This window comes from Aspergillus ochraceoroseus (genome assembly GCF_002846915.1).
Source record: "Aspergillus ochraceoroseus IBT 24754 chromosome Unknown P175scaffold_1, whole genome shotgun sequence".
In the NCBI taxonomy this organism is placed as follows: Eukaryota; Fungi; Ascomycota; class Eurotiomycetes; order Eurotiales; family Aspergillaceae; genus Aspergillus; species Aspergillus ochraceoroseus.
In genome coordinates this window covers 1,658,285-1,686,008 of record NW_024468476.1, presented here as the reverse complement: position 1 = coordinate 1,686,008, position 27,724 = coordinate 1,658,285, and the positions used below count along the sequence as shown (strand labels likewise).

Here is a 27,724-nt window from a genome sequence, read left to right as displayed (position 1 = left end):
TCCTTACTAGCAAGTACCACAGGTAATACGAAGCCTCAGCAGCCGTGTATGGAGGAAGGAGCTCGGAAACAAAGAACTTGCTCGGCCACTGATTATCCGTGCACATTTTAGCCGTCTCCAATTAGCTCAGCCCCCATTCTTGTCCTTCTGCTCTGTTCCTGGCATCAGACTCAAGGATCAAGGTTCAAAGCTCTCACACTCCCCTGCCCAGCCCTCGCAAGCTGAGTAATGGAGGAAGCATTAACTAGTTAGCGACCCCCAACGTGTCCCAGTTGGGAAATAGTTCCATCCTGGGCAGATAGTACGGAACCAGCACCATTGGCTCTATTACATCGTATGGTCGTCTCCTGCATGTGTATCCGACTCTTCCGCAAGATGAATAACGAGGTATCCGATCCTCCTCAGATAACTACAGCGGTAAATGCTACGACGGACAGGGGACGAGACACTTGGGAAAGCGTACGAATTGAATCGAGAATAATATCCGCTTACTCCATCGTAGAGACCTAAGAATCCAGCCTCCCAGGCGCTATCCTCCACACGGTCCGCACGTACCAGATGCTCCAGAACCTAACGAACTCAAGCATAGACTATCACCACCTAGTAACTAGCTACGGAGTATGTCCTTCCTCTAGAATATTAAATATTAATCTGCTGGAACGGCCCCAGTGGAGCACAGACAGCGATCCCGTAGGAGGTCCGAGGCGGTTGCTTGTCGGCGCAATCAACATAAAACTGCCAAGTTGCGTATAGTCAGCACCATTCTTAAGCCTCACGCTCATCCCTGCTGCCAGGAACTAGTTACGAACGGTGTTTAACTTCATTTCATCTGATTGGTTCTTTCTTGATGTAGTCATTATCTATAGTTCCATACCATATGTACTCCCTATCGACCTCAGGGCCGAAGTGGCTGCTTAGTAGTACCTATAGTAGAGTATAGTATAGTATAGTAGAGTATACAAATAACTACATAACTAGCTAACTATCTATCTATCTAGCTACGTACCCAGAGAACCATCAAGAGCACTACCAACTTGTTAGTTAGTTACCTATTCAAAGGTTCTTTTTCTTTTCTTTCTAGCTGGGAAAAAAAAAAAAAAAAACACATTCATGGAAATAACTATTCACTGCCTACCCTGCCTACGTTACGTAGTAGGTAGAAGAAAGAAAGATACTAGCCACGTCCTCTCCTACTATGCTACATGACCTAGGGGAATATTTCTACAAAATACCATGACTGGTATCACGCGCATTACGGATTAGATAGTATCAACCAGGTAACTAGTGTTGCCAGGAAGTGTATATGGCACCATTATTACATCGCACTAGTGTCGTGGCTACCCTGCAATGTGGAAAAGAAATCCTAACTATGTATCTAGTTACCTACTGTGTGTGCTTACAGACATACATGTAGTATATTAACTAACTATATTATAGCTTCGATCCGAGGAATCCCCCCCCCCCCCCCCCCGGCTCCCCCCCGGGGACTTTGGTAGTCTGGGGGATGATGCAGGGGAAGGATTCAAGGAATGATATTTCCCCCAGGTTGGAGAAGCCAGATAATTATTATTATATTATGTACAGGTAGGCAGCGAGGAAATATGTCAAAAGTACAGTGATATCTCATGATGACCTTTTTTTTTTTAAAGGATATTTCATAATTTATATAATTAAAACCAAAACTGATTGCGTTATAATACATCCTGGGATATATACATATACACTGTCCAGGGTATAATCAATCAATCAATCACTGTACACGTCAAACACAACTTCAAAACAAGGTTATCAAATCACAAAACCAGTGACGAAAAAAAGGAGTGACACATTCCAACAGAAAGGGGGTATACTTCTACTAGGTACAAACGCCAAAGCAACCAATCCAGAGCAGATAAAACATACCCTTTTAAAGGGGGGGGGGGGGGGGGAGAGAGAGAGAAAGAGGCAATGAAAAAAAAAAAAAGAAAGGAAAAGCAAACGCGGGTCAATCAATCATCGTAATCGTCCCTTTCGGACCGCTCCAAATCCCTTCGTAAATAATTCATGCATATCCACGGATCGTCGCAGGGTGGCGTTGTTATTTGTCGTTTCGTCGTCGTCGTCAGTCACCTCAGTCACTTGGAGATAATGACGATGATGACTGCTTGGTTCTCCAATTGCGGACTCGGTGTACTCTGAATCCATCTTGGTATCCATAACGCGGGGCCGGGAAAGGAGTTCCTGCACTTGTCTCTCACGGGCTTCCATCTCCGCTTCCTCACGCGCAATCTCGAAGCTGGATTTCTTCTTGCCGTGATCCCAGCCCTGTTGGAGTTCCGAGGCAGCCGCTTCTTCAAACCGCTTGCGAATCTCGAGGTCCTGCTCGTATTCCTGGAAGATGTCTACGTCGGTGGGGAACAGACTGGCTCGGATGGCGCTAACCGTGACCTCGAAGACGATTGCGGCGACTACCGTGACAAAGAGAACAGCCCAGAAGGCGAGGTCGCGGCCAGAGTGGGAGATAAAGTTCGAGGGGACGTAGTAGACTCCCTTTCCGGACTTGAGGTTGTACTGTTTTGATAGAATCAAGTTCCAGCAGAACCAGCCGCCGACTGAGATGGCGAACACAACCGCAGACAAGTAGGTTTTATTGTGGACTTCCAAAGCCTGGAGTTTGGTGTTGATGATGACAACGCAAGCTGTATACGTGACAAGACCGGCGGAGAAAATATCGCTTCCTGTGCTGGTGAACAACACATTTTCGAAGAGAGCGTACATGACAAAAAATACGAGCATTGCTTCGCAGGTAGCCATAAATGCCCAGCCAAGGTATAACCGGAGGTTGAAGCCACCGTGTTGCTGTCCTTTGGTATAGAGCTCGGGCACAGCCAAAAGCGTAGAGGCGGAAAGATCCTTGGTGAAGATGCCCAAGAAAATAACGGCCAGGGAAGTGAACAGGGTATTGAACATGCTCAGGCCCCAGGACTCGTACAAACTAGTTCCCGTGTACCCATTCCATCGTTGGTAAAGAGCCTGAGTGAGGTAGAACAGCATTTCCTTCCAGAACGTTCCCAGCGTGTACTTGCACACGCGAATATAATTCCAGCGTCCGTGAACAAGAAGCAGCTTCAACAAGAACCTAAACTGGGCGATCGAGTAGTCCGAAATTCGCGCAGCCTGGAGACCTTCCTTTCCGGTGATACCAATACCAACATGAGCTTCTTGGATCATAGCAATGTCGTTGGCACCATCACCAATTGCCAAAGTAACCGAGTCCTTGACCTGCTGGCGAATTGACTTGACCAGGAATGCCTTTTGCTTGGGACTGGCACGGCAGCAGACAACAGAATCAACCAGGATGGCGAGGTTGAAGAACCGCGCGCATAGAGGTTCATCAGCTTCAATCATTGACAAGGTCTGTCCGTCAACCACGACCACAGAATGCGCCACCAGCTTATTCATGATATCCGCGGTCAGTTTCGCAATTGACTCCTCCACATCGCCCGTCTCCTGGTCAAGAATCACGAGGGTTGAGTAGTCCTTGACCAGGCGGCAGGAGTGGCCAACATTGATCGCGGTCTCACGTTTGTCACCAGTCAGCATCCATAACTTGATGTTTGCGCGTCTTAGCTTGTCGATCGCCTCTGGAACGCCCTTCTGCAGCTTATCCTCGATGGCTGTGGCGCCGGTGAGTTCGAGTTGCTCCTCGATTTGCTCTCCGACCTCCTCAATTCGTTCTTGTCGATCAACAAGACTGGTGCAGGCGTCTTGGTAGGCAGTTTTCCATTCCCTGTAGGTGGCATCGTCCAGAAAACGGTGGGCATATAGAAGGGTACGCAACCCCTCTGTAGCGAAATCATTCAGATGCTGGAAGCAACGCTCAAAGATAGCGGCTTCGTTGACCACCAGGGCCTCCTCCACCATCTCGTCGTCGTCGTCGTCGTCGTCGTCGTGAACGGAGCTACCCGAATCCGAGAGAGCTGTCGAATGCCGCCCAATCTGAGCGGAAGGGCGAGGACTGTAGTAGTCAGCCTCACTCTCTCGTCTGTTCAAGAGCCCACCATCCGTCTCTCGATCGCGAAGCCAGGTATCGATGCTATTTCTGATGGTTGACATGTGTCTTCCGGAAACACTAGAACGTCGGTGTGACATGCTGGCGCGACTGAAGCTGGTTCGGATTCCACCACTATCCCTGCGGCGGTGATACTCGCTATTCCGCCTCATAACTTGATTTGCTTCTGCCGCTTTCCGCTTGCTTGCCCGTCTCTCAATCTCCACCACCTTCTCCTGTGCGAGGGCGGCCTTCTTAAGTAGGCGCATCAACACACTATCGGCACCCTTGCAGAACAGGCAGATGCGTTGATCAGGCATCCGGACCACGACTGACATGCGCTTTCTAGCACTCGAAAATTCAATAATGTCCATAATTTCGTAAGTCTCATCGCAGGGTGCTTCCCCAGGCCCATTCGGGTATGTTCGAATCGTCAGGGTGTTCGGTTCACGATCATGGACAAGGTATCCCAGCTCTTGCGCAGCCGTAACCAATGCAAGCTCGTCTGGGGATGCAGCCTGGAATGTCGTGTGTCCGAATCCATCATCTTCAGGGATGCAGGTATGGCAGAGGGCCATAGCCAAAATGAACATCTTCGCTTTCCGCGCAAACACAGTATACGGCTTGCGCTGGATGTACTTGAGCATATCAGTAGTTCGGTTATGACGCCCAGAGGCGGGATCCTTTCGCGCTCCCTCCATCAACGACATTGTCATCGAAGGTCTTGTAAGAGATCTCCGAGTTTCTGAGATGTTGGACTGACGGTTCACTGGCTTCTTGCCCTTGATACTCCTTTTCTTGTGAATGAGCTTCTCCCGATCGCCTTCTTGAGCAGCCTCTTCCAGGAGATCAAAGTCGTGGAACCACGCAGTCCCCGCAACACTCATCTTACGGAACCGCATGGAATTGTTCGTCAAGGTACCGGTTTTGTCGGAAAAGATATAGCTGACTTGTCCTAATTCCTCGTTGATAGTGGATGTTCGGGCTTCAATTGGAGTGTCGGACTCCGGGTCGTACATATCGATATCGCCGTTCAACATAAGCACCTGGACCACTTTCACAATTTCCATACTCACGTAAAGTGAGATTGGGATCATGGTATTGAACATGATCAAAAACGAGGTGAAAATGGGACCGTAGCTCACGTTGGCCTCCGCGAGGTACCAGGCATGACTCTCGACATCCGCAGACCAGTACTTGTACGCAATAGTACAGGCACCAGCCAAAATCACGACCAAAAGCACAATTAGCATCACCACACGGTTTACCTTGGCTTGCAGGGAAGGGGATTTGATGCGAGGATTTTTGTTTGCATTCATGCGGATCTTGCATTCTTCACCGGTATAGATCACCATTCCGACTGCTTGTTCGGTATTGCGAAGGATACTACCGCGGTACATGACCTCGTTGTTCGTCAGGGGGGCCTTCTCTCCACCGGCAACTCTCACATTTCCCTCGAACTTGTATAGATCAAGGTTGGGATCTTCCACGGCAAAGTGGATCGAGCTATTGCCGATGCCTTCGATAGTTCCACAGATTTTTGCCAGGGGTTGACACGGTTGCTTGGTTTTGAGATTCGTCTCGCCATCTAGCGCCATCGTTTCAATGTATGCCATACAATTAGGGCCGTTTGCATGTAATAAAACCATGTCTGCGGGCACTGGTTGATCGCGTTCCAGTCTAATGACGTCTCCGACCTTGATGTCGCTCCATTTAATGGAATCCCAATCCTGAGTCCCGCTCGAGATCGATGCACTGTCACCGGTGACGGCCCGTGATAGTAGACCAGCCCCGGGCCGGAGTACCGACGCAGAGCGGTTGTTCTCTTCCTTGTCCAAGCGGTAGCGACGCCAGTCATCGAACCCTTCCTTACCCATAGAGATACCGACGAAAATCAAGAGCGGGACCAAAGTGGTAAAGGTTCCCGTGGTACTCAAGCCCGGTATCATCTGCAGGATTGCCACCACCAAGAAGTAAAAGTTTGCTAGCTTGGTGAATTGCGCAAATAGCTGACGGGGGAAGAAGCTCCACAAACTGTAACGACTCGAGCGGATCCAATTGCCCACATATACCTTGCCTGTTCTCTCATCGACCAGGTCTTCCGTTCGGGTTGGGTTGAGATCGATCTGGCGGCCATCCTTGCTTGGTGGGATATCATGAATTCGAAGAATAGTCTTGCGCATGCTCTCCAGCACGCTCTCAATGCGCAGTCTTAGAGTAGCAACGGCTGCTCTCCGTTGCAGCCACCGCTCGTAGGAAATGGTTGTAGAGAGTTTCTTACTCTCCTTTAGACACTCGGTCTGGTCCGAATAATACGTCGTCAATCCATCATCCGTGGGAAGCGACTCTGAGGCCGATCTTTGCGCCACAATCACATCCTGTTTCTCATTTTCACTGGGGTTGAGCGCACCCGGCGCCGAATCCTGGGCCGGCGACTCTTTCGCCGGTTCCGGTTTCGCGATTTGTCCTAACTCTACTGGCGACGTAGGACCCAATTCGGACCCAATGTTCTTCGTGAAGATCGTACGACGCAGCGAATAACCGCGATTTCGGGATCGGGAACGCCCGATCGAGTCCGGACTCGGGGGGGAAGTCGGGGAGAGTGGTGAGCGCGGCGAAAGGGAGGAGGTTGGACCGCGGTCGGCGCCAGGGGATCTGCCCGAAGCGGAAGCTTGAGGAATTGAAAGACCTGTTGTATCAAGGGTGAGTCCTCGCGAGGCGGGACGTCGGTCCCACGAGCGCTGTCTTCCACCATCTTCTCTTTTTTCTTCTTCTCTTCCCTCATCCGTAGACGTACGCTCCAGGTCGGTCGAGAAACGGACATGGTGCTGGTGCGAGGCCCTCCGTCCCGAATCCGAGAGGGTTCGCGACGGGGCGAGAGATGGTCGTCCGTGGGCGCCTACATGTAGAGATTGGCTCCTGGACGGCTGTGGTAGTGGTGAGGAATCTCGCGACGAGGCTCCGTCTGAAAAGGTAGGATTGTCTTCGGGCATGGACGGTGGGTGAGGGTTCTGACTCGGGTCAGGCAACCCGTTCGGCTGGGACATGGCGAGGTAAATAAGGCGTCCCCAAGGGGACAAACTGCAAGGAATATAACTTTGATTTGCCCTCCACTCCAAATCTCAAGGTAAACACGTTAGTCGGTCGCACAGGGCGCTGATCGTCGCAGTGGGGTTATGACGTTGGGTAAGAAGCTGGAGGACTCATCCTTCAGCGCTCAGGATGAAAATAAAAGCGAGGGAATAATATAAACAGAGAAAGGAAGGAAGAAAAGTGAGTGAACCCAAAAAGAAGCAGCAAAGAAGGAAGAGAGGAATTCTTCGCAGGCAATAATAGCGGATTTCTTTGCGGCGATGGCAGGTAGCAGGAAACCACCGTGGGGGTTGTTATATACTGAGTAGAGCAAGACAAGAGAAGAGAAAGAAGATACAAGAAGAGAGAGAGATGAGGTGATAGAATCCAGCGAGTGTCAACAACAATCACTGACCCAAAATCAAGTCTGTTTTCAAGATTCAGGTTCCGCAGGCGGCAACATTTTTTTTTAACTTTTTCCCTCCTCCACTGGATGCAGTCAAACCAGGCACATTGAATGAATGAATTCAGGTGGAATTGGAAATGTGGAGATATCTTTCTTTTCTTTCCTGCACAGCCCCTTCCGGAACAACTGGACGTACAACATACATACATACATGCATCTCTACAGATATATACATACCTAGTAGAATCGAGTGCCAGGTAAAGTACTTTAAGTGGTGGCAAGTGAAGCGGGGATTGTGGTGTATTGCCACTTATTGCTAGGTATTATTATCCTCCCTAGTTAGTCTTCTAGAACTTGGAGTCGAGGTGGTTGGTTCTCAAAAAAAAAAAAAAAAAAAAAAAGGAGGGGATCCATTGCGATCAAAGTCCGCTGGGAAATAAAATGGAACTCTTGAAAATACTCACTACTTACTCACAACCATGTCAACACAAAAAAAAAAAAAAAAAAAAAAAAAAAAAGGTACGCCCCCATAGATATAAAGAAGCTCATCGCGATCTTCCCCTCCTCGTCCCCCTTTAGTCAGTTCCGTGTCTACATCATATTTTTCACCCTAGCTTCACGCTCAGTATCTAGGTGGACCCTGTCCATAATGTGGCTGCTGGGGAGGGTATCCTGAGCGAGCTCCCGGGGGAGGCTGCTGCTGCTGCTGCTGCTGCTGGTAACCTCCGTACTGTTGCTGACCGTATTGGGGTTGCTGACCGTATTGCGATTGCTGTCCATACTGCGGTTGCTGACTATACTGGGGCTGCTGTCCATACTGCGGCTGTTGGCCGTACTGTGGTTGTCCATACTGTTGCTGACCATAAGACGGTTGGCTGCTTGGAGAATAAGGGGCTGGGCTGTATGACTGCTGTCCTGGGTATGGAGCGGGAGAGCCGTAGCTGGGAGCTGGAGCTTGATTGTATTGGCCGGGCTGGCTGTAGCCACCATATTGCCCAGGAGGAGGGGGTCCCCCGACCGCACCGCCGCGGCCGCTACTCTTCTCATCCTTGGTATCGTATGACGAATCAATAGATCCCAGCATCAATTTAGCGCACTTCGACCGTTAGCAACTCTTCGAATTGGACAAAGATCCGAGTGTCAACAATACTTACCCAAAGCTCGCGGGTCAGGTGAACTGGTGGGCTGGCGCGTGACATTTCATCCTGCTCAACTTCAAAGTCTATCGGATTCATTAATACATCACTCCCTCCACTGAGTATGGTGGTGAAGGCTTACTGGATGTGCAGTCAACCAATGATCCGATAGTAGGATCAATATCCAGGCTCTGGAGGAAGTCGCGGGCCTTGATATCATTTCCAACCTGTGAAAACTGGAAGGCGACACCACCTCGTCCGTATGGGGTTCTTGCAAGTTCGTCAACGGTGTGACGGATTCCATTAGCCACGCTATCCAATGGCTCTCCAGCGGGCTGTCCATCGGTAATGGTGATGACAAGGACCGGCTTTTGCAGGCGGTTCGCTCTTGCGGGCCCAATAACTAATGGCTCAAGCACCTTGTGTCGCAGGTTTGTACCCAAGGGTGTCATGCCTGAGAATCGAGCACGCGCGAAGAGCTGATCGACATCTTGAACGTTGCGGATTCCATCTGCCGCCAGATCAGAGTTCATAAACCGCACAGAAATTCCATCCTGATCGAAGGTGGATGCAGCAGTCGCGACGATGCCGAGAATCTGCTTCAACTGTTCCTTTCTCAGACCCTTTTCCTCGAACTCAATCGATCCACTGTCATCAACATAGAGGACGACGTCGTACAGAGAAAGCTTAATAATATCCATGGCGATTTCCAGAGGCATAGACCACTCATTCATGATCCTGTTGATCTTAGCAGGGCCATCCCTGGAAAGTCCTTGAACCAAAGCATTTAATCTATCCTGGGGGTAAAATTGCTGGAGGTTCTTTTCCTGAATTGTAGCGATCAAGAGCTGACGATAAGATTCGGTTTGCTGGGGAGTTGCAGGTCCAGCAGCGCCGGCTGGGGGAGCGCCTGGAGCACCATAGGCAGCTCCTGGTGCTGCCTGCTGAGGAGCGCGTACAGGTCCACCAGGGTAAGGTGCATTCTGAGGAGGATAGCCGGGGCTCTAAAAACAAAACCAATCAGTCCATATATTTTGACAATCAAAGATAAAGCATTCATGAAGCAATAAACAACTAAACAATGCAAAGCAAAAATATCCGGGATAGGTGTACTTGAGGCGGTGGCTGCGGGGGATATTGCGGCCCCGGCGCTCCATATGGTTGGCCAGGAGGCGGGGTCTGCGTATAGCCTTGCGGAGGGGCTTGTCTATAAACCGCAGCCGCGCCGTAGGGAGGGGCTTGGGAATAACCCTGTGGTGATTGTGGTGAGTGAGAGGTATAAGGAGCAGGAGCATATCCTTGAGGAGGAGCAGCCGAGTAGGATGGCGGTGGCGCCGGCTTGTTTGGAGGGATCGGGGGGTACGCCTGGTACTGTTGCGATGATGATGTGGGATAAGGCGACTGAGGTTGTCCGGCCCGCAGCTGAGAAGGCGGGGGAGGATATCCTCTCTGATCGGGATATCCGGACATAGTTGCAGTGCGATGACCAGTTCACGGTTGAAAGAAGGATTGCACGGAGGAAGACAACAATTTTAGGCAACGGTTGGAGGAGCGAAAAGGGAGGGGAGGGGCAATGGAAGCGTCGTCATTCGACGGGAGTGGGGGGAAGAATAGGAGGGAAAGACAAAATAATATGGGCCAGGTAGATGAAAAGAAAAATTACAAAAGGGGAACAACGTGACAAATAAAACAACTCGAAAACAAGGAAATGACGAAATTCAAATGCGAGTCCAAGATCAGAAAGCAACCGACAGAAAGAAATCAAGCTTACCGAACTACCAGGATAAGCCTGATATTGCTGGGATTGCTGAGGCTGCTGTTGCTGTTGCTGTTGCTGCTGTTTTTGGTGGGGACAGTCAGCCAACAAAAAACATGTCAACTCAACTGAGAATTTGAGGGTAAAAAAGAGGGGCAAGAAAGTGATAAGGCATCAAGAAGGTACTGCAAGTACGAATTGAATGCTTTTTGGCTTCCTTCTCTCTTCTAGGACTTACATATCCACCAGCAGGAGGAGGGCCGCCCGTGTAGCCGGTCGGAGGAGCTCCCCCGTACACACCAGGATTGTTCATTTGAGCGTTAGAGATCTTAGACGCAAACTAGAGAAGATGATCCAAAAATGTGGCGGTTAGTTTCTTTTTCTTTTTGATCTGTAAGAAGCGCCAGAAAAGCTGGGAGAGAGAGAGGACAGGTAGGCGGGGTCAAGGCGCGGGGCAGCGACTCGTGTGTATAAAAGGAGAAAAGACGAAGGAGGAGGAGAAGGAGGAAAGGAGTAGAATCGAAACAACTTACGCCCATGACTGTGGCCGAGAACTTTGATTTTCTTTGGTTTGAGATGGGAAGAGAAGAAAAGAATGAGCGGATGGTGGTGACGATGAAGGAGAAGCGGAGGGTTAATAAAGGAGTACAGTATGTATGGGAAGACTTCCAGCGGCGGATCCAGAGCTGTCCTCAGATACAACGCATTGGTTACTTACTACCTACAGTACTGCAGTAGTATCAAAGGAATCTCTGATACCTAGTAAGGTCGCAATCTTGCCCTAGATGACTTGAGATATACAATATGAAGTCAAGTAGCATAAACCAGATGCCTAGGCTTGCAGCAGTGACTGAGCCCATTGCTGCACAGCAGAAGTACCGTCGATCCCTCCGCATTCTCTCCGTCCCACGTATAATTTGCAAGATATACTACAGAGTAGTAGAGACATTGATAAATACTCCGTATATGGCCCAATGACGTTTGATGTCACGGCGGAGAAAATAACCCAAAGAATGAAGTCGCATAAAAAAATTAAAAAAAATTAAAAAAAAAAAGTCCAAGAACGCCATAACGAAATGTTCCAAATCCCTTGCGCCAACATACCAACGACTACCTACAGTACTAGTACTCCGTAGTAGTACCTGCCTAACCTACCGACCTTACCTCCTTGTTGATTCCTCTTGGGATAATAAATACCAGCTTGCATTTATTTCTGTTCTCATAGCAGGACATCTCTGCTCTGGACCGATCCCCAGCCAGTACTCCATACCTGCCTACCGAAGACCCCTACGGATTATATACACAACTGCAGAACTATATACTGTACACCACAACTATCTAACCAAAAAAAGAAGGAAAAGGAAGGAAAGAAATGAAGAAAGAAACAAAAATGACCCCAAAAATACTCCGAGTTGGTCTTCTCACCACAGGAACCCATCCCATCCAAACCATCTACCTCCCTACCCTCCGCGCCCTCAATAACCTCTACACAATAGCCGCCATCTACGATGCATCGCAACCATCCCTAGAATCGCCTACCCTAAAAGCCGATGATAATGACGACAACGACCCAAACCCAAGTATAAACCCAAGAGCCCCCTCCTCAATCATCGCCGACCCAACCATCGATCTAATCCTCAACTTCATGCCAAATGAATACCACGAAACGTATACGATCGCTGCCCTGCGCGCCGGGAAACACGTGATGGTCGAGACCCCCATCAGTCTGAGCATCCCCTCGGCACGACGCATTATCGAGACCGAAAGAGAAGCACCCAACGGAGCCAAAGTGTTTGTTGCTTCTGCGCGGAGGTACGCGCCTTGCTTTGAGGAGGTGTTCAAGCGCGAGGTGAAAGGGTTGGGGAGGATACACTATGCGCGGTGTAGAATGATTGCAGGGCCGCATCAGGCGCATTCAGCGACAGCACTGGGAGCGAACAACCACAATCACAGTCATAGCAACGACCACCTTAACGGCCGCAGTGACGGTGGGGCTAGTCGGAGACTGCAAAACGAGAACAAGCCCGACGAAGGAGGACTCGAAAGCGGCAAGAGACTTCTCCAAAGTCTCCTGCGGGAAGTATTCGGGGAAGGCGAACCGCCAAGTCAAGAGCGCATAGCTCTAAGCCGGTTTCTGTCTTCGCTGGGATGCCATGATCTCGGGCTCATGCGGGATACCTTGGGCTATCCTGATGCGATTTCAAACATCTCTGTGAACGAGCCATTTTACTCCGCGTTGTTCCATTACACTGCTGGTGGCGCCGCGGGCGAGTACCCGTTTACATTGATGTACGAGACCGGGACGGACGGTGTCCCGCGGTGTGATGCGCAACTAGCTGTGTATGGGCATTCAAAAACCGTGACGATTCACTATGACCTGCCGTATGCGCGGGGGCAGCCTCTGCGCGTAGTGGTTGAGACGGCGGATGAGCGGGGGGCGTTGACGCAGACAGAGACAGTGAGTACGTGGGAAGAAGCATATCAGGAGGAACTGAGGGCGCTGTATGCTTACCTGGTGGAAGGGAAGCCGGCCAAGACGACGGCGCGAGATGCGTTGCAGGATTTGAAGCTGTTCCAGACCATATTCGAGCAGTATGATCGGCAATGTGGGACGATTCGTTCTCCCCTTGGTTAAAGGGCTACCCCCTCTTCCAATATGGAAGGAGAGCAAGAAACATTCCGGTCTTGGGGGTGTGATATTGCGAATGACTATGCATGTTTTGGTTCTAGATGTATTTACTAGCTGTATTCCCTCCCGGGGTCGTTTTAGATCGTTGGCAGTATGCGCCAAGGACAGCACTCAAATATGATACAAGCTCTCGACATGCAATCGGGCAAAAAGAAAATATTTGCAATATGAACTAGGCCGTTCCGCATCATCTAAAAGCCAGACTAGGTAACAGCTCTACATGCTCATCACATAAAAGGAGGAAGACTTTTTACCCCTGCCACCCCATGCAAGGCGAGACATGGAAATGAACATTAATACCCTAACTGGAGTCTAGGTACTACCGCTTGGCCTTCTTCTTTTTCTTCGAGCTAGCACCGCCCCCCCCCGGAGGCTTCTGTTGAGCCTGGCCTGCAGCAGACGCAGTCTCCTCAGACTTCTCGCTCACCACTCCTCCCTGCGTTCGTTCCGCCGCGCGTTGCTTGCCCTTGCGGCCCCGAGGTCGGTACGTCGACCGATCCCGAAGTGGAAGCCATCGCTCAGGGTCGGCAGTCTTGCTAGGGTCGTAGTCCTTTGGAAGCCGGGACTTGCGGACCCGCTTCGTCACGCGGTCCTTGTTCCCTGCTGGTCTCTTCCTGGCGCCTGCGATAGCGGCGGCCGCCGCAGCAGCTGTGGTGGCAGAGGACGGGAAAACGCCTGCGGCTTCGAGAGAAGCAACGTCGACGTCAGCAATTAGGTCTGCGATTGATGGGAGAGTCTGGGCCTGTGCTGCAACGTGTGCGTAATCGGTGGTTGCGTGAGATGCGACGTAGCCGGCGACGGCAAAGACGTCGTTTGAATCCTTTTTGTACATGGATTCAAACAGCTCCGCTGCCTGGGTTAGATCCGAGCGAAGTGAGGAATGGAGTAAAGAGGCGCCTGCCGCTCGAAGTAATGGAGTTGGCGGCACAGCCTGCTCTTTCCAGAAGGTTGCCGCCTTGGCCAGTTCGCTTCTAATCTGCATTTTCCTGCCTTCCTGCTTATAAAGAGAGATGAGGACGCTGAGAAGACCGGGGTTGAACCGGATTTCCTTATCTTGCTCGGAGATCGATTCCTCGAGATGTTGCAGGGATTTCTCCAGGGTCGCGATGGCGCCTGTTGTATTGCCAGCAACCACGTAGAGTTGGACGGCGGTGAGCAACACGCCAAGGTCTTTGGGACGTTTCTCGAGCGCCGACAGTACTGCTTTGAGAGCTGGAAGCCCGGTCTGACCTCGTGTGTGCGCCGCAGCATTGTACACCGAGAGGAGATTTGTGCTGGCATCTGCTGAAGGGTACGGCGCCCGGGAGAGAGCCTTGGATGTAGATCTGATAACACCGTCGTATTTTTGGACAAGAAGATCGGCCGCATGGAGGTTGCCTGTCATTATATTGTCTTGGTTGTCGAAGAGTTTGTCGCTATCTGAAGATATGCTTGTTTCGTGCAGAGCCTTGTATAGAAGATAAGGGTTGGCCGTAGCTCCCCGCGCCAGCGTAACATTGTTCTGAGCGATTCTTCTCGTAGATAATTCAGGTATTCTGTGGGTGGGTAAGCTGGGATTCATGGGAAATACCCGAGATCGTGGGCCTACTCTTTGACGGAAATCTCTTCCAGAACGGACTCCGCCTCCTCGGATTTGCCCTGGCAAATCAGGACATACAGCTGCTGAACGGCAATTGGAAGCAATTCCGCAGCTCTATCCTCCGGGGTAAGGTCCTCCGAAGTGCGGCATAGTTCTGTACAGGAAGTTAGCTACCGTCCCTCCTCTAACGACAAAGCGACCAACCCTTAGCCCGCTTTAGAAGCATCACCGCCTGATCAAATTCGCCTTTGGCAATGCTTAAACAGGCGGCATTATATACTGTCTCAAAGGCTTCTAGATCATCTCTTGTGGGTCTAGCATGGCGAACAGACTCGGGGTATCCTTTCCACTGCAACTGGGCATCCGCAGCCCACGCATTGATCCGGAGGTCGTGTTCTTCGTTATCCAGGGAAGGAAGATCGCGAGCAAGCTCTTCATATACTTCCGCCGTACGACGGAATTTCTCAGCCCGGTAGCTCTGCGAGAAGAAATAATTAGACACTTTAGATACATCGCAGATGGGACATGACATCTAGGGAACCTACAGCCTGAGCTTCCAAATGGCGTGCCCCCCGGTCACCAACTAACCCCGAAACGACCCCGATAGCTGCATCAGGCTGGCCGCATTTATATAAAGCATAGCCGTATTCCAGAGCAGCCTTCTGTTTGAGGCGATCACCGCATTCTTCGAACACTCGGAGACAGTCTTCGTAGCGGTCGAGTTTCAGCAGAGCGACCACCTTGACGTGTTGCGCATGGGCGTTAGTTTTAGACTTCGCTAGCACGGCATCCGAAGAGCGGAGGACTTCTTCGTGGTCGTCAATGGTTGCTCTCTGAAGCAGCGAGCTCAAGGACTGGGTAGCCATGCTGGTTCCGTGCGTCTGGACAGGTATTGCGGCGGTGGAGAATAAGGGACAGACGGAGCTGGTCGCCCTAATGGACGGGCTAGGAAAGTGTCGTTGGAGTGTTGCGACAATCTGATGTAGCGATTTTTCAATTTGGTGATAGCCTGTCCTGTCGAGTTGCCCAAACGCTGCTCGCTGGCCTGATCTCGACAACACTGTGCGGAATCGATATTTCCCCATTCGGGAATTTTGCATTGTTGGCATACGCCGAGTCCCGTGTCCATTGCTTAGTCAGAATACAGTCATCATCATTCCGCAATAGGAAGGTACGGAATTATGTCGATGCCTTGGTGCCTGGGGGTCACCCCCTCCGTAGGCGAGGCATGCAAAGCTAGTCTCTCATTACAAACTTAATCCCGCTGTGTTTTTACTCAGATTAATTACAGGATTTTTGTATAGGACTTTGGGAAACTGATGGTGAATAGGGCTGGCTGCATCAACTCGTAGGTTGTGAAACCGACCATCAGATCATTCTGAGACTGATGGGTCTATAATTTGATGATTTCGTCATGTCAGCCAAAGACGTCCACAGAAGACGCGCCTGGCCTGATTCAAGGATTAAAATTAAAGAAAACAAAGAGCTTGGCTCCATCGTGCGGGGAATCAGTAAGTACTTGATTTTATTCCTTGAACTTTGAAGTTGATGTACTCTGTAAGCCGTTGGGAGGCGTCATCACTTCATAGCTAGTTATTTTTGTCTTGCATAAGACTGATCTTGCCCATGTCCCAACGTCACCAGATGGGCATGATCAGTTGCCTCTCTGGAACTGTACCTGTCCTTGTCAGCATGGTGGGTAAATCTTTTTTTGTCGCAGTCCAAACTCAACTCCTGGCGGATAGGATGGTTGTTATACGCGCCAAGAATGGTGGTCGTCACCAAGTGACCAGGATTTTCACCCGATCACCGCTAAAATACGCGTCATCGTTCCCAGTCAAATATCTTGGTTTTTTACACCAACTTGGCAACGATAATGGAATCATGGATCCAGCCTTGGTGGGAGGGGTAAGGCGGGTGACGACTTTCTCCTCAACTTGAACCGATGATTATCAGTATTCGTAATGGTGAGGAGGAGTCTTGCGGCTTTGGGATATGGGCAGATGCCTTCAATCCCCCTCTGCAGGTAAGTCGACATTCCCACTTATTGGTTCCATGGTGGCTGATCCAAAATTCAAATCAAATGCCCCTGGCCAGACCCGTGGTTGCTCTTGGGTTATTTTTGACACACTGCTGTGACAGCAGTGTGTCGTAGTCAGGAGCAGCACTACGGACTCAGGGACGCAGGGACCAACCCTTGCCAAAGCAGCCAAAGTGGAATAAGAATCTGACCCCAATATGCTCCTGGACCGGAACAGGAAGAAACACGAAAGGAAAGAAAGGAAAGAAGGGCAAAAAGTGGATCGTGGAGGCGTCGATGGCTGCTCAAGTTGCCGTCCAACTCGTCCCCTCCTCCACCACCCCTACTCCATTTCTCCTTTGATCGGCTGTCTTTCTAGTCGATTCAAAAGAACTGCAAGTGCGTACGGAGTAGTCTGGACTCCTGGAGTCTGGACTCTGCTTTGTCGTCCGTTCGAACCGAACCGGTGTTGGTACTTTCCTGGATAAAGAACAATTCGGATCCAGTTTCCAATCTCCCTTTTAATTACTTGGTATACTGTGGATTGGTTAATTAATTCCTATTATTAAAATTTCTCTATTGACTATTCTCTCTATTTTTTTTTATTTCCCTTTCCATCTTCTTTCTCTCTCCTTTTATCTCTAACCTTGGACTCTCGTTTCTTCTCACTCACTCCTTCCCCCAATTGCCTTTGAGCTCTCCCTCACTGATACTAGAAACAGCTACAGTGTTGGAGGAACGAAATGCGGATGTGCCTTTAGTGTCGTATTCACTGTCGCTCGTTTCCCTGTCTTGATATAATAATGTTGGCCAAATACGGAGAGCGGTCTCGGATGTCAAGGAATTCCTCCTGGGTGTGGAAAAAGAAGCTGCCGCGCGTTCTCGCCGCTGCAAGTCTTATCGGTAGTTTTTTTGTCTTATTCGCCCCGCGCATCGATTACACTAAACACCACTTTGAATCTGAGATTGTTGAAGTCGTTCCCGAAACGAATATTACCATCACTGCTGATGTCGGCTGCGACCCCGATTTCGAGGTTTTGAAGCGTCTCCATGTACAGAAACTCACCCAGTATGTGCGCCGCGAGGTAGTGGCGGTCCGGTCCGCAAACGACGCACTCCCCTTGAGCCAAACTCTAGATATCCCCTTGTTTGAACAAGCGTCGTCGCATCGCGACAAAGACCCAGCGGCGGCGCAGCAATTGCAGAATGACTGCTCCGTTCGAAAACCTGTTTCGCTACACGTTCCACGTCCTCCTCCGACCGTGGATGCCTCACACTTCGACTTTGGGATAGCCACCACCCTCAATAGATTGAACGATTCGCTGGATGCGTTTTCGCACTGGGCAGGTTACACACGGACGCGCATTTTTGCCCTCATCGAGCCGGATGACCGGGTTCCCGAAGTATTAGCGAAGGCGGATTCGCTGGGGATCAACCTGTATGTGACCGAGTCGGATGAGGAGTATAACCGCCGGTACTTCTCCCTGGTCTCCCACTTAGCAGAGAACGCCCGCGATGGGACCCGCTGGTCTTGCATTATGGACGACGACACTTTCTTCATCTCCATGGCGGCCCTGATGGATGCCTTTCAACAATACGACGACACCAAGCCCATGTATGTCGGTGGCCTGTCAGAAAGTATCGCGCAGATCGGACTGTTTGGGTTGATGGGTTTTGGAGGCGCTGGCGTCTTCCTCTCTCGCCCTCTTCTTGATCAACTGAGTCAGCCCGAAATCTTCAACGTTTGCCGTGACATGGATTTTACCGGCGACCGTAGGATTTCCCTCTGCATCTACCAATACACGGACACCTACCTCACCATCGACCACCGCCTCCGACAGCTAGACGTCCTCGGCGATGTCACTGGATTTTTTGAGGCTGCAAGACCCCCGCCTCTCTCCGTTCACCACTGGAAGTCGTGGTTCCATGCTGATATGGCCAAGATGAGCAAAGTGGGCGAAGTCTGCGGGGACACCTGCCTTCTCCGCAAATGGCGATTTACGGACGGCTGGATCCTGACAAATGGCTTCTCCATCTCCAAATACAGCAAGGCGATTACCCCCAACGACAAGTCGATGGAACTCACCTGGATTGGCGACCACGGGGCCGCCATGGAGGCATTTATGCATGAGCTTGGCCCCCTGCGCCCCAAGGATGAGGGCAAGATCACATACCTGATGGAGGATTCCGTCATTGACGGGGACCAAGTTCGACAGTGGTACATTCATCGCGATCCTGAGAACGGCGATCAGGTCATGGAATTGGTCTGGCTAATGCGATAAATCGGCTCTGTCTTGACGAGTGTTATTTTTCTCTTCCTTCCTCAACTACTACCACCACTACGTATCACACATTATGAAATCGAAGGGTGCGCGCACATTTTATCGACACACTCTAACCACACCACCACCACCACCACCACCACCACTCCTCCTCGCCGTATACATGCATACACACCACCAACTATCTATAGATTACACATCCACGCCACCCACGATAATACGGGTATAATTAATGTTATGGTACTTACTAGATTATGAGTTTTGATTGATTAGCCCGGATGATATCACTTGTGCGTGACATTTTCTTTTCCTTCATGTCTCCACTTTTCTTTGTCTTTTCCTTTTTTTTTTTTCATCGCTTCCACTGTATATTTAGTATATGGCCCATCTGGTTGGGATCGACTACTGAACTGGGGTTCAATAATTGGGATGCTGGGGTCGGGGGCTTCATAGGTTCAGGATTATAGGCAGCAATTGGTGGGCGGATTGGACTAAAGTCCTCCTCTCCTCATCGGAATTAATATTAAATATCACAAAGATTGAATCCGATTACTTCCTTTTTTTTTTTGCATTGAGTCTTATAGTCACAGGTAAGTAGGTCGTAGGAGGCATCCAGTTGGTTTGTCATGCTTTACATTCCAGAGTTACATACATAATCACGTATTTAAGTAGGTATACTATTTTTAATCCTGCATACTGTTCGATGAGGATGATCCAAAAGCTACATATATATATATATATGTAGGTTACTGGCTCTGGGTCTAATTCTGATTCTGTACGGGAGTATTTACCTCTCCATCCATCCATCCATCCATCCATGCGATTGAACCTGGAACTAGATAAGAAAAACGAGGAAAAAAAGGGTACCAAATAAAGTAAGCACAAGAACGTAGTAGGTAGATATGTACTGAGCCATAATAAAAAGGAGTGGGAATGAGAATGGGAATGAGAACGAGAATGAGATGAAAGTGCGTAACCCTCAAAATAGGGTAGAGTTCGTTCCTGGATCTCTGAATAACAGTCCAACCAACCACTTTGGCATTATATGGCCGTTCATTTCAAATCTTTAGGCATGAATGATGCATCATCGTGTGGTAGTTTTGTACATATATAAATATATATATATATGAAGGAAAGAAACATGGATATACAGAGGGGTAATGAGTAGAGACCGACAAACAAGAAGGATTAACCAGTCACTTAATCAAGAAGATAAATAAGAGGAAGTTGTTTATGAAAAAGGGTATATAGTGTTAGGCGAGGAGGGAGGAGGTCCCCGGTTGAAACGGGATCTCGGCCGGGCCTGAGGTTGGCGGAAGTATTCTAGGGACCGATTCCATGGTGTCATTGCTTTGATCATGAGGCTTATCTGGGAGGGAGATGATCTCCCAGGCACCGGTGTTGGTATTACTGCGGTTGTTCTCATGAGCAGCCCATGAGGAGATGGGGTCGAATGTTCCGGAAGAAGAAGCCGGGAGAGGAGGGAGAAAGTTGCTCATTGAAAAAGAGCAGTCAAGGCCCACGATACCTTTGCATCGCTCAAGAAGTGAAGGGAAAAGGTAGGACTGGGAGCCACGGATCCGAGAGAGTGTAGAGAGCATGCCCCAAAGTAACTCGCGAGGATCGATTGCTGATTCTGCCAAGCTATGGGCGGCTTTTGTCGAGAGCGATCGTGAGACGTCCGCGACAGATGTACCGAGGTCAAACAGTTTTTGCTCCTGGAAGAAATTTTAATTAGAACAGTCGACTGCCTGTCTACTGCTCGGGAGAACTAACCATTCCAATTCCGTGGGCATCGACAGCGCCTTGGGAGGCTGCTCCGATGACCGACATCACATCTTTGCCTACCAGTACAGGGAGATGGAAGGGAAGAACTGCGTCATTCCGCGACCCTGGTTGCGAAGGACGGGTCATGGAGAGCTTCCACATCATGGCTTGCAGCCACTGCTGCGTGACGAGAATGTCAACCCTTTGAATCTCCGAAACTCCTTCGAGAGATATGGGCTTGCTGAGGTTAGCCTGGATGGCAGAAGTGGGGGGCATTTCCCCAGGCCCATCCCTCCCACCGGCGCAAACCCAGTCATATAAGTTGACACTGAGTTTTTCAAAAACTCCGATGAGGTTGATAAAGCCGTAAGCAAGGATAGGGTCGTCAGAACAGAGGACTTGTGGCTTGTGGATGGAGTTTCGGAGCATAACCGGTTTTGCTTGCTGCAGGGCGTAGCCTCTGAAAGATCACAGAATGGTTAGAGCTCGATTTTTATCACATCCAAGGTTTTCCCGGCTTACCTCTCTGTTACGAATACCAGCCAGAAAATCCGTCGTTTCTCTTCGGCCTCCTCGACGCTTAGCTCGGCATAGGTCGATTCACGATGGAGGCCTAGAGTAAATACCATAGATGTAGTCTGGCAGAGATAAAACCACGCATGCTCCTGACGATCCAGGTTTCCGTATGCCGCAAATAGAAAGAATGAGGTCAGCAGACTCTCAATGCCGATATCTTCTACTAGGTCACACTCCTTCCGGGCCCACACAGCTTCTGCGAGCAGCTCTTTCCCGGACATCATAGAACGTCCATCAACGCCAGAATGGAATTGCGACGGGTCTGCAACCGGGGCTGCTCCGTCTAGCTTCAGTTGAACATGTGTTGCGGCACACAATGAGGCCAGAAAGGCGTATCTTTGGGGCGAGAGACGCTCTGGATGATGACAATCCTGCTGAAGTGTTTCCCTTCGCACAACCGGCATGATAGGAAACATGTATTTCAAATAGACATTGACATGAGCCAAAAGGATCGCTGGAGATAAGTTTCGCGGGGAAGGGAATATTGCACCCCCGGCAGAGTCCGTCAATGAATTCGTCGAGTCAGGGGAGGAGACCAGCTCCGGAAGCGGTAGTCGACTGAACGAATCAGTGTGTTCGGTTGGTGGATATTGAGGTTCTTCCAGTGCGAAAGGGGGAGGAGACACTGGGGAACCACTTATAGGGTAGCCCATGGGATCGGGGAACCATTCTTTGTCTCCAGAGTATTGCTGCCCATGGCATTGGAGAATATTCCGCTGTCTTGACACCAGAGGATGTATAGGCGCCAGAGGATACAGCGTCCGAAACTTGGGGCCTTTGCGACGGAGAACGTCACTATAGGAGCAGGAGAGGAGAAGGCGCTGACATTTGTCGCACGGCAGCTCTCGGGAACATTTGATTTTGCGCCTGCGACAATTATCACAGGCTTGTTTGAAAGATTTTGGCTTTGGAGAGGAGGAACAGGAGTCCATATCTGGAGAGAATGGGACAAAAAGATCTAGACGGTCAAAGGAAGAGGGAGGGCGCTAGATTGCGGAAGGTTGCGCGGAGTACTAGGTACCAATCGGAAGGCCAGTCTCAGTAGTTTTGGGGGCTCATCGTAACACCCTAGGTAGGTCAGAGGTGGACAGAGACAGAATAGACCACATGTGATCGGCAGCTATTGAAAAGATATAATGATCTAGAAAATTTGCGTCGCAAGGGGGATGAAATCTGGGGAAGATGGAGAGCGGGGGAGGAGAGAGAGAGAGAAAAAAAAAGAGGGAAGTAAGAGAGCGAAAGACAAGGGAGAGCTGCCTTAGAAGTGAGGCCCTGCCTGAGAGTCTGCGCCGCTGGACCTTACGACTTTCGTGTCTTAACTAGTGTCCCCAAGCTGACCCAGCGTTACTTCTCTCCAGTCTATAACTCTTAAATTACTCTGGTATGTGTTCTTATGCGTTGTTGCAGCACCTGCAGGTGCGCGCGAACGCTGTTTGGTCCTAGACATGGACTTGACTCGCAAATCAGGTCTTGCGGTGGATCCTACATGTCACCGTTCCTCCCATATCGACATCCATCTATTCGCTTCCAAACGCCTGTGCTTGAGCATACGAGGGGTCGAGGGGAAGAAATCGTATAGCACCCCGGGGCATCTTCCTTTCCGGGGTAATGTTTTGGGGCAGGATGCGTTATTTTCTGGGGTCCTCCCTTGGGCTCCGTTCGGGGCATCCGAGAGCCGTTTAATGTCGGCTACGCAAATGCCTGACATGTGCTAGTGACTAGTGCAGGCCACTAGCCAGCTAGCTCGGCAGAGATCTTAAAGAAGCCGGAGTATTACGGCTATGACCCTGATTATATTAATGACGCTTTGCAAGGACTGGTTCGCTTAGGGTAGCTTACCTCGGGAAGCCGAGAAGATGGTGGGCTGGAATAAGGCATCACATCACAACTCATGGCTAGGTTTGAATCCCTGTATCTTCGGGATTAATCTGGCATTGTCTGTGTTAGCAATGTCGATGTCATTGCCATCATAATGCCCTTTCTGGTGATCTTTATACCGATGTTTATTCCTGGAGCTTCTTGGGATGCCTCTGTCAGCCGTCAGGAGTCTTGGTTGAGTCAACGCAAACCACACGTTGCGAAAACGTAGATAAGGCACCTCGTATGTCCAGGGGGAACAGCCGTTGATCTGAGAATCGAACATTTCTAGAAGAGATCTAAATCCAAGCCTTGCATTGCTTCCTTGTGGGTGAATTCGTCTCTCGCCGTCGACCCAACACCATCCAATCTCATCCCAGTCCCGAGCAAGTCGGCACTCAGAACGTGAAAATTCCCCCTTGACGTAATTTCTGAATGGCGCGCAGCGATACTCGCGGGGATTGTGATCCTCTTCTCTTGCTACCTTGGATGCTCATGCCATCGCCTGGACTGGGGAAGGTTGAATGCTACCTTGATCTTAAGGGTATCTGTTAATCAAATTAGCACTATGTAGCGGTCTTTTGTCGGAGCAGCGGCCAATCACTCCAGACTCACTGGATGATCTCAAACTTCAAAGAGAGTCCTCGATTCCTCAACTATCTCCACGTCTGTCAATTCATGGCGACGGAAAAGCCCTTGATCGTCCTCCTTGATTGTCCTCGATTTGGTTCGTTGCTACATAAATGGCCGATCGTTCTCCTCCCCTCTTCTCCCCCACACTTTCGCCCTCAACCTCGAGCTACCCAGGGATATTCGAGCCAGTCAACACTCTGTCCCCTTGCGTTTCTAAAATCCAACGGAAAAACATTTTTGGTTTGTGTTTCACGGATGGGGTAACACGGCAGAGCTCCGGATGCAGGTGACTTTCTCATTATTGAGGCCTTCCATGCGGATTGCGTGTGGATCCTGCCAAATAAATATAAAGCGTGGCCCGTACGACTGAGAAGAAGAAGAACATCGTACGATCAGATCTACAGTCTGCTAGTGTTTACGCGATGGTCAAAGTAGCGGATCTTCTGGTAGGGACTTGGCTTACAGCCGGCCTCACGTACGCTGGGGTACACGAGCGCGACCCGATCGCATCTGCGACTTTGACTGCTGAATACACCCAATTCACTATCCCCGCCTCCGCTGATGTTGGTGCACAACTGATTGCCAACATTGACGACCCACAAGCTATTAACGCACAGTCCGTGTGCCCCGGGTACAAAGCATCTAATGTGCGCCACACTAGTCATGGCTTCAGCGCCAGCCTGGAGCTGGCTGGTGACCCGTGTAATGTTTATGGGACGGATGTCGATTTATTGACACTGAATGTGGAATTTCAAGATATGAATCGTCTGAACATTCAGATCGTACCTACCTACTTGGATGCCTCGAATTCATCTTGGTTTACTCTTTCAGAAGAAATTGTTCCCCGGCCCAAAGCCTCCCCTGGTGCCTCTGCCTCGCATAGCGATCTCTCCCTTACATGGTCCAATGAGCCCAGCTTCAACTTCCAGGTGACCCGGAAGGCAACCAGAGAGGTGATTTTCGACACTACAGGCTCTGTGTTGGTCTTTGAAAATCAGTTCATTGAGTTCGTCACGAGCCTTCCCGAAGAATACAATTTATATGGGCTTGGAGAGCGGATTAACCAACTGCGGCTCTTGAGAAATGCCACCCTTACCACGTATGCAGCAGATATCGGTGACCCAATTGATGCGTATGTACCATCTATCCTCGATTTTACAACCAGAGGCTCACTATTTCTTCGCTAGCAATGTCTACGGTCATCATGCGTTTTATCTAGACAGCCGCTATTACTCCGTTGACGAACACACTAAAGAGCACACATACGTGAAGAGCAGCGAGTCCGATCCATCACATGAATATGTATCGTACTCGCATGGTGTTTTCCTGAGAAACGCCCATGGCCAAGAGGTGATCCTGAACCCCCATGGCCTGACGTGGCGCACCGTCGGAGGAAGCATCGATCTCACCTTGTATTCGGGACCGAGTGCGGCAGATGTCACCAAACAGTACCAACTCAGCACCATTGGACTTCCTGCTATGCAAAAGTACAACACTCTCGGCTTCCATCAATGCCGCTGGGGCTACACCAACTGGTCTGAACTTGCGGACGTTGTTGCCAATTTCGAGAAGTTCGCAATTCCTCTGGAATATATCTGGTATATATTTATTTGATCGATGTGGAGCTTATATTAAGGCTAATGGACATGTAGGTCCGATATTGATTATATGCATGGTTACCGAGATTTTACCTTGGATCAACATCGGTTTTCTGATAGCGATACCAAGGAGTTCCTCGACAAGCTCCACGCAAATGGGCGCCATTATGTTCCCATTGTGGATGGGGCTCTTTATATCCCGAATCCTGAGAATGCTTCTGATGCGTAAGTTTCTTCCCCCTAAGCGCTCTAGTACTGGCTTATTCTAGCTTTAGGTACGACACATACACTAGAGGCGCCGCAGAGGATCTCTTTATTAAAAACCCGGACGGGAGTCTCTATATTGGAGCTGTTTGGCCAGGGTATACCGTCTTCCCTGACTGGTACCACCCTAAGGCGATTGATTTCTGGGCCAACGAAATCGTAATTTGGCATGAGAAGATGGAATTTGACGGTATATGGTACGATATGGCCGAAGTTTCGTCTTTCTGTGTTGGCAGCTGCGGAACCGGGAACCTGACTTTGAACCCTGTTCATCCACCCTTCCAACTTTCTGGCGAGCCGGGAAATATTATTTACGATTACCCGGAAGACTTTGATGTCACCAATCGCACAGAGGCTGCTTCTGCCTCCGCTGCATCGTCCAGCCAGGCAGCTGCTAATGGAGGAGGTTCCACCCCATCCACCGCAACCTCATACTTGCGCACTACCCCTACTCCTGGAGTCCGCAACGTCAATTACCCACCTTATGTGATTAACCATGTCCAGCCTGGCCATGATCTTGCCGTTCATGCAATTTCGCCTAATTCAACCCACGTAGATGGTATACAAGAATATGATGTTCACAGTCTCTTTGGTCACCAGGGTATCCAAGCGACCTACGAAGGCCTGTTGAGAGTCTTTTCCGGAAAGCGCCCCTTCATCATCGGTCGCTCGACCTTCTCTGGATCTGGAAAATGGGCAGGCCACTGGGGTGGTGACAACTATTCAAAGTGGGGCTCTATGTATTTCTCAATCTCGCAGGGCCTGCAGTTCTCTCTCTTTGGTATTCCGATGTTTGGAGTTGATACATGCGGCTTCAACGGGAATACTGACGAAGAACTGTGCAACCGCTGGATGCAGTTGTCAGCCTTTTTCCCGTTTTATAGAAACCACAATGTCATTTCAGCTATCTCTCAGGAACCCTATCGATGGGCTTCCGTAATTGATGCATCAAAAGCAGCGATGAAAATCCGTTATTCCCTTCTACCATACTTTTACACTCTCATGCAGAATGCACACTCTACAGGTTCTACTGTGCTGCGGGCGCTAGCCTGGGAATTTCCCAACGATCCCTCCCTAGCTGCTGTCGACACCCAGTTCCTCGTTGGGTCATCCATCATGGTGGTGCCGGTTCTCGAGCCCCAGGTCGACACTGTCAAAGGTGTATTCCCAGGCGTCGGACAGGGTGAGGTCTGGTACGATTGGTACACACAAACTGCCGTTGATGCGAAACCCGGCGTCAACACAACTATTGCGGCGCCATTGGGCCATATTCCTGTATATGTGCGCGGCGGGAGCATCCTTCCCATGCAGGAACCAGCATTGACCACGAAAGACGCCCGCCAGTCACCTTGGTCTCTGCTGGCTGCCTTGGGTAAGGATGGGACTGCCTCAGGCCAGCTCTATCTTGACGATGGCGAGAGTATTTACCCTAGCACTACTCTGGACGTCAATTTTACCGCATCTCATTCTACCCTAGGAGTTTCATCCTGGGGTGAATGGAGGGAAGCCAACCCGTTGGCAAATGTAACCGTCTTGGGTGTTTCCAAGAAACCTTCATCCGTGACCCTCAACGGAAAGTCAGTGCCGGTTGAATATGACGCCAACTCACAAGTTCTTTCCATAACAGGATTGGAGAAACTCACGGAGACTGGCGCCTGGGCGCGCGAGTTGACTTTCAAGTGGTAAAAAAAAAAAAAAAACCTAGGGATTGAGCCGTAACCGGCTGGTTGATGGAATTCCTTGGCCAAGGAAACGTAGCTGATCTAGATAATATAATCAAGAGTACGGAGTACTCTATATCGAAACAGTATTTCCGTTCCTCCGAGTAGCAACCGAACGGGTTGGTGATAAATCCTGCTGCGGGGGGATATTGACGTCAAAGTGCAGCCTGGTATGTTCCCGTAGGGTGTGGAAATAGATAGACGTGAGTTGCAGAACAGGTACCTCGATAGAAGTGCATTGAAACCCCCATGACGTAAAGAAAATGGCTGTATGTACTCTGTAGTGGGGGAAAACAACATGCCTGATATCTTTTAGTTAGGCTGATTTCTCCACGGCA

At 50.0% G+C, this 27,724-nt stretch overlaps 8 protein-coding genes across 8 annotated transcripts; 3 read left to right on the top strand and 5 right to left on the bottom strand.

Annotated features, from left to right (window-relative positions):
- Positions 1-1,992: 1,992 nt before the first annotated feature.
- P175DRAFT_0426606 (aminophospholipid-translocating P4-type ATPase DNF3) lies at positions 1,993-7,077 on the bottom strand (the record flags this gene model as incomplete). Its single annotated transcript, XM_040893182.1, has 1 exon — positions 1,993-7,077. The coding sequence occupies one exon, from the start codon at positions 7,075-7,077 to the stop codon at positions 1,993-1,995; it is 5,085 nt and encodes a 1,694-aa protein (XP_040755646.1).
- An 81-nt stretch (positions 7,078-7,158) lies between these two features.
- P175DRAFT_024867 (uncharacterized protein) lies at positions 7,159-7,983 on the bottom strand. Its single transcript, XM_040892689.1, has one exon. It carries the CDS (start codon positions 7,715-7,717, stop codon positions 7,241-7,243), a length of 477 nt encoding a protein of 158 aa, XP_040755645.1. The 5' UTR covers positions 7,718-7,983; the 3' UTR covers positions 7,159-7,240.
- Positions 7,984-7,997: 14 nt separating this feature from the next.
- On the bottom strand, positions 7,998-11,279 carry rfeF (putative transcription factor RfeF). The gene is made up of 6 exons (XM_040895025.1): positions 10,934-11,279; positions 10,639-10,740; positions 10,416-10,481; positions 8,787-9,648; positions 8,663-8,730; positions 7,998-8,604 (listed from the first exon to the last, which is right to left on the bottom strand). Exons 1-6 carry the CDS (start codon positions 10,937-10,939, stop codon positions 8,131-8,133), a joined length of 1,578 nt encoding a protein of 525 aa, XP_040755644.1. The 5' UTR covers positions 10,940-11,279; the 3' UTR covers positions 7,998-8,130.
- A 511-nt stretch (positions 11,280-11,790) lies between these two features.
- P175DRAFT_0427858 (Gfo/Idh/MocA family protein) lies at positions 11,791-13,035 on the top strand (the record flags this gene model as incomplete). The annotated part of the gene is made up of 1 exon (XM_040893270.1): positions 11,791-13,035. One exon carries the CDS (start codon positions 11,791-11,793, stop codon positions 13,033-13,035), a length of 1,245 nt encoding a protein of 414 aa, XP_040755643.1.
- Positions 13,036-13,408: 373 nt separating this feature from the next.
- On the bottom strand, positions 13,409-15,534 carry P175DRAFT_0427841 (signal recognition particle subunit SRP72; the record flags this gene model as incomplete). Its single annotated transcript, XM_040893269.1, has 4 exons — positions 13,409-14,624; positions 14,678-14,822; positions 14,873-15,146; positions 15,214-15,534. The coding sequence occupies 4 exons, from the start codon at positions 15,532-15,534 to the stop codon at positions 13,409-13,411; spliced, it is 1,956 nt and encodes a 651-aa protein (XP_040755642.1).
- A 1,987-nt stretch (positions 15,535-17,521) lies between these two features.
- P175DRAFT_0430035 (glycosyltransferase family 31 protein) lies at positions 17,522-18,970 on the top strand (the record flags this gene model as incomplete). Its single annotated transcript, XM_040893400.1, has 1 exon — positions 17,522-18,970. One exon carries the CDS (start codon positions 17,522-17,524, stop codon positions 18,968-18,970), a length of 1,449 nt encoding a protein of 482 aa, XP_040755641.1.
- A 1,253-nt stretch (positions 18,971-20,223) lies between these two features.
- Positions 20,224-22,245, bottom strand: P175DRAFT_0489378 (putative C6 transcription factor (AmyR); the record flags this gene model as incomplete). Its single annotated transcript, XM_040895733.1, has 3 exons — positions 20,224-20,688; positions 20,747-21,197; positions 21,260-22,245. 3 exons carry the CDS (start codon positions 22,243-22,245, stop codon positions 20,224-20,226), a joined length of 1,902 nt encoding a protein of 633 aa, XP_040755640.1.
- Positions 22,246-24,116: 1,871 nt separating this feature from the next.
- On the top strand, positions 24,117-27,471 carry P175DRAFT_0513260 (glycoside hydrolase family 31 protein; the record flags this gene model as incomplete). Its single annotated transcript, XM_040898738.1, has 5 exons — positions 24,117-24,129; positions 24,269-24,935; positions 24,991-25,401; positions 25,456-25,626; positions 25,677-27,471. The coding sequence occupies 5 exons, from the start codon at positions 24,117-24,119 to the stop codon at positions 27,349-27,351; spliced, it is 2,937 nt and encodes a 978-aa protein (XP_040755639.1). The 3' UTR covers positions 27,352-27,471.
- Between the last annotated feature and the right edge of the window lie 253 nt (positions 27,472-27,724).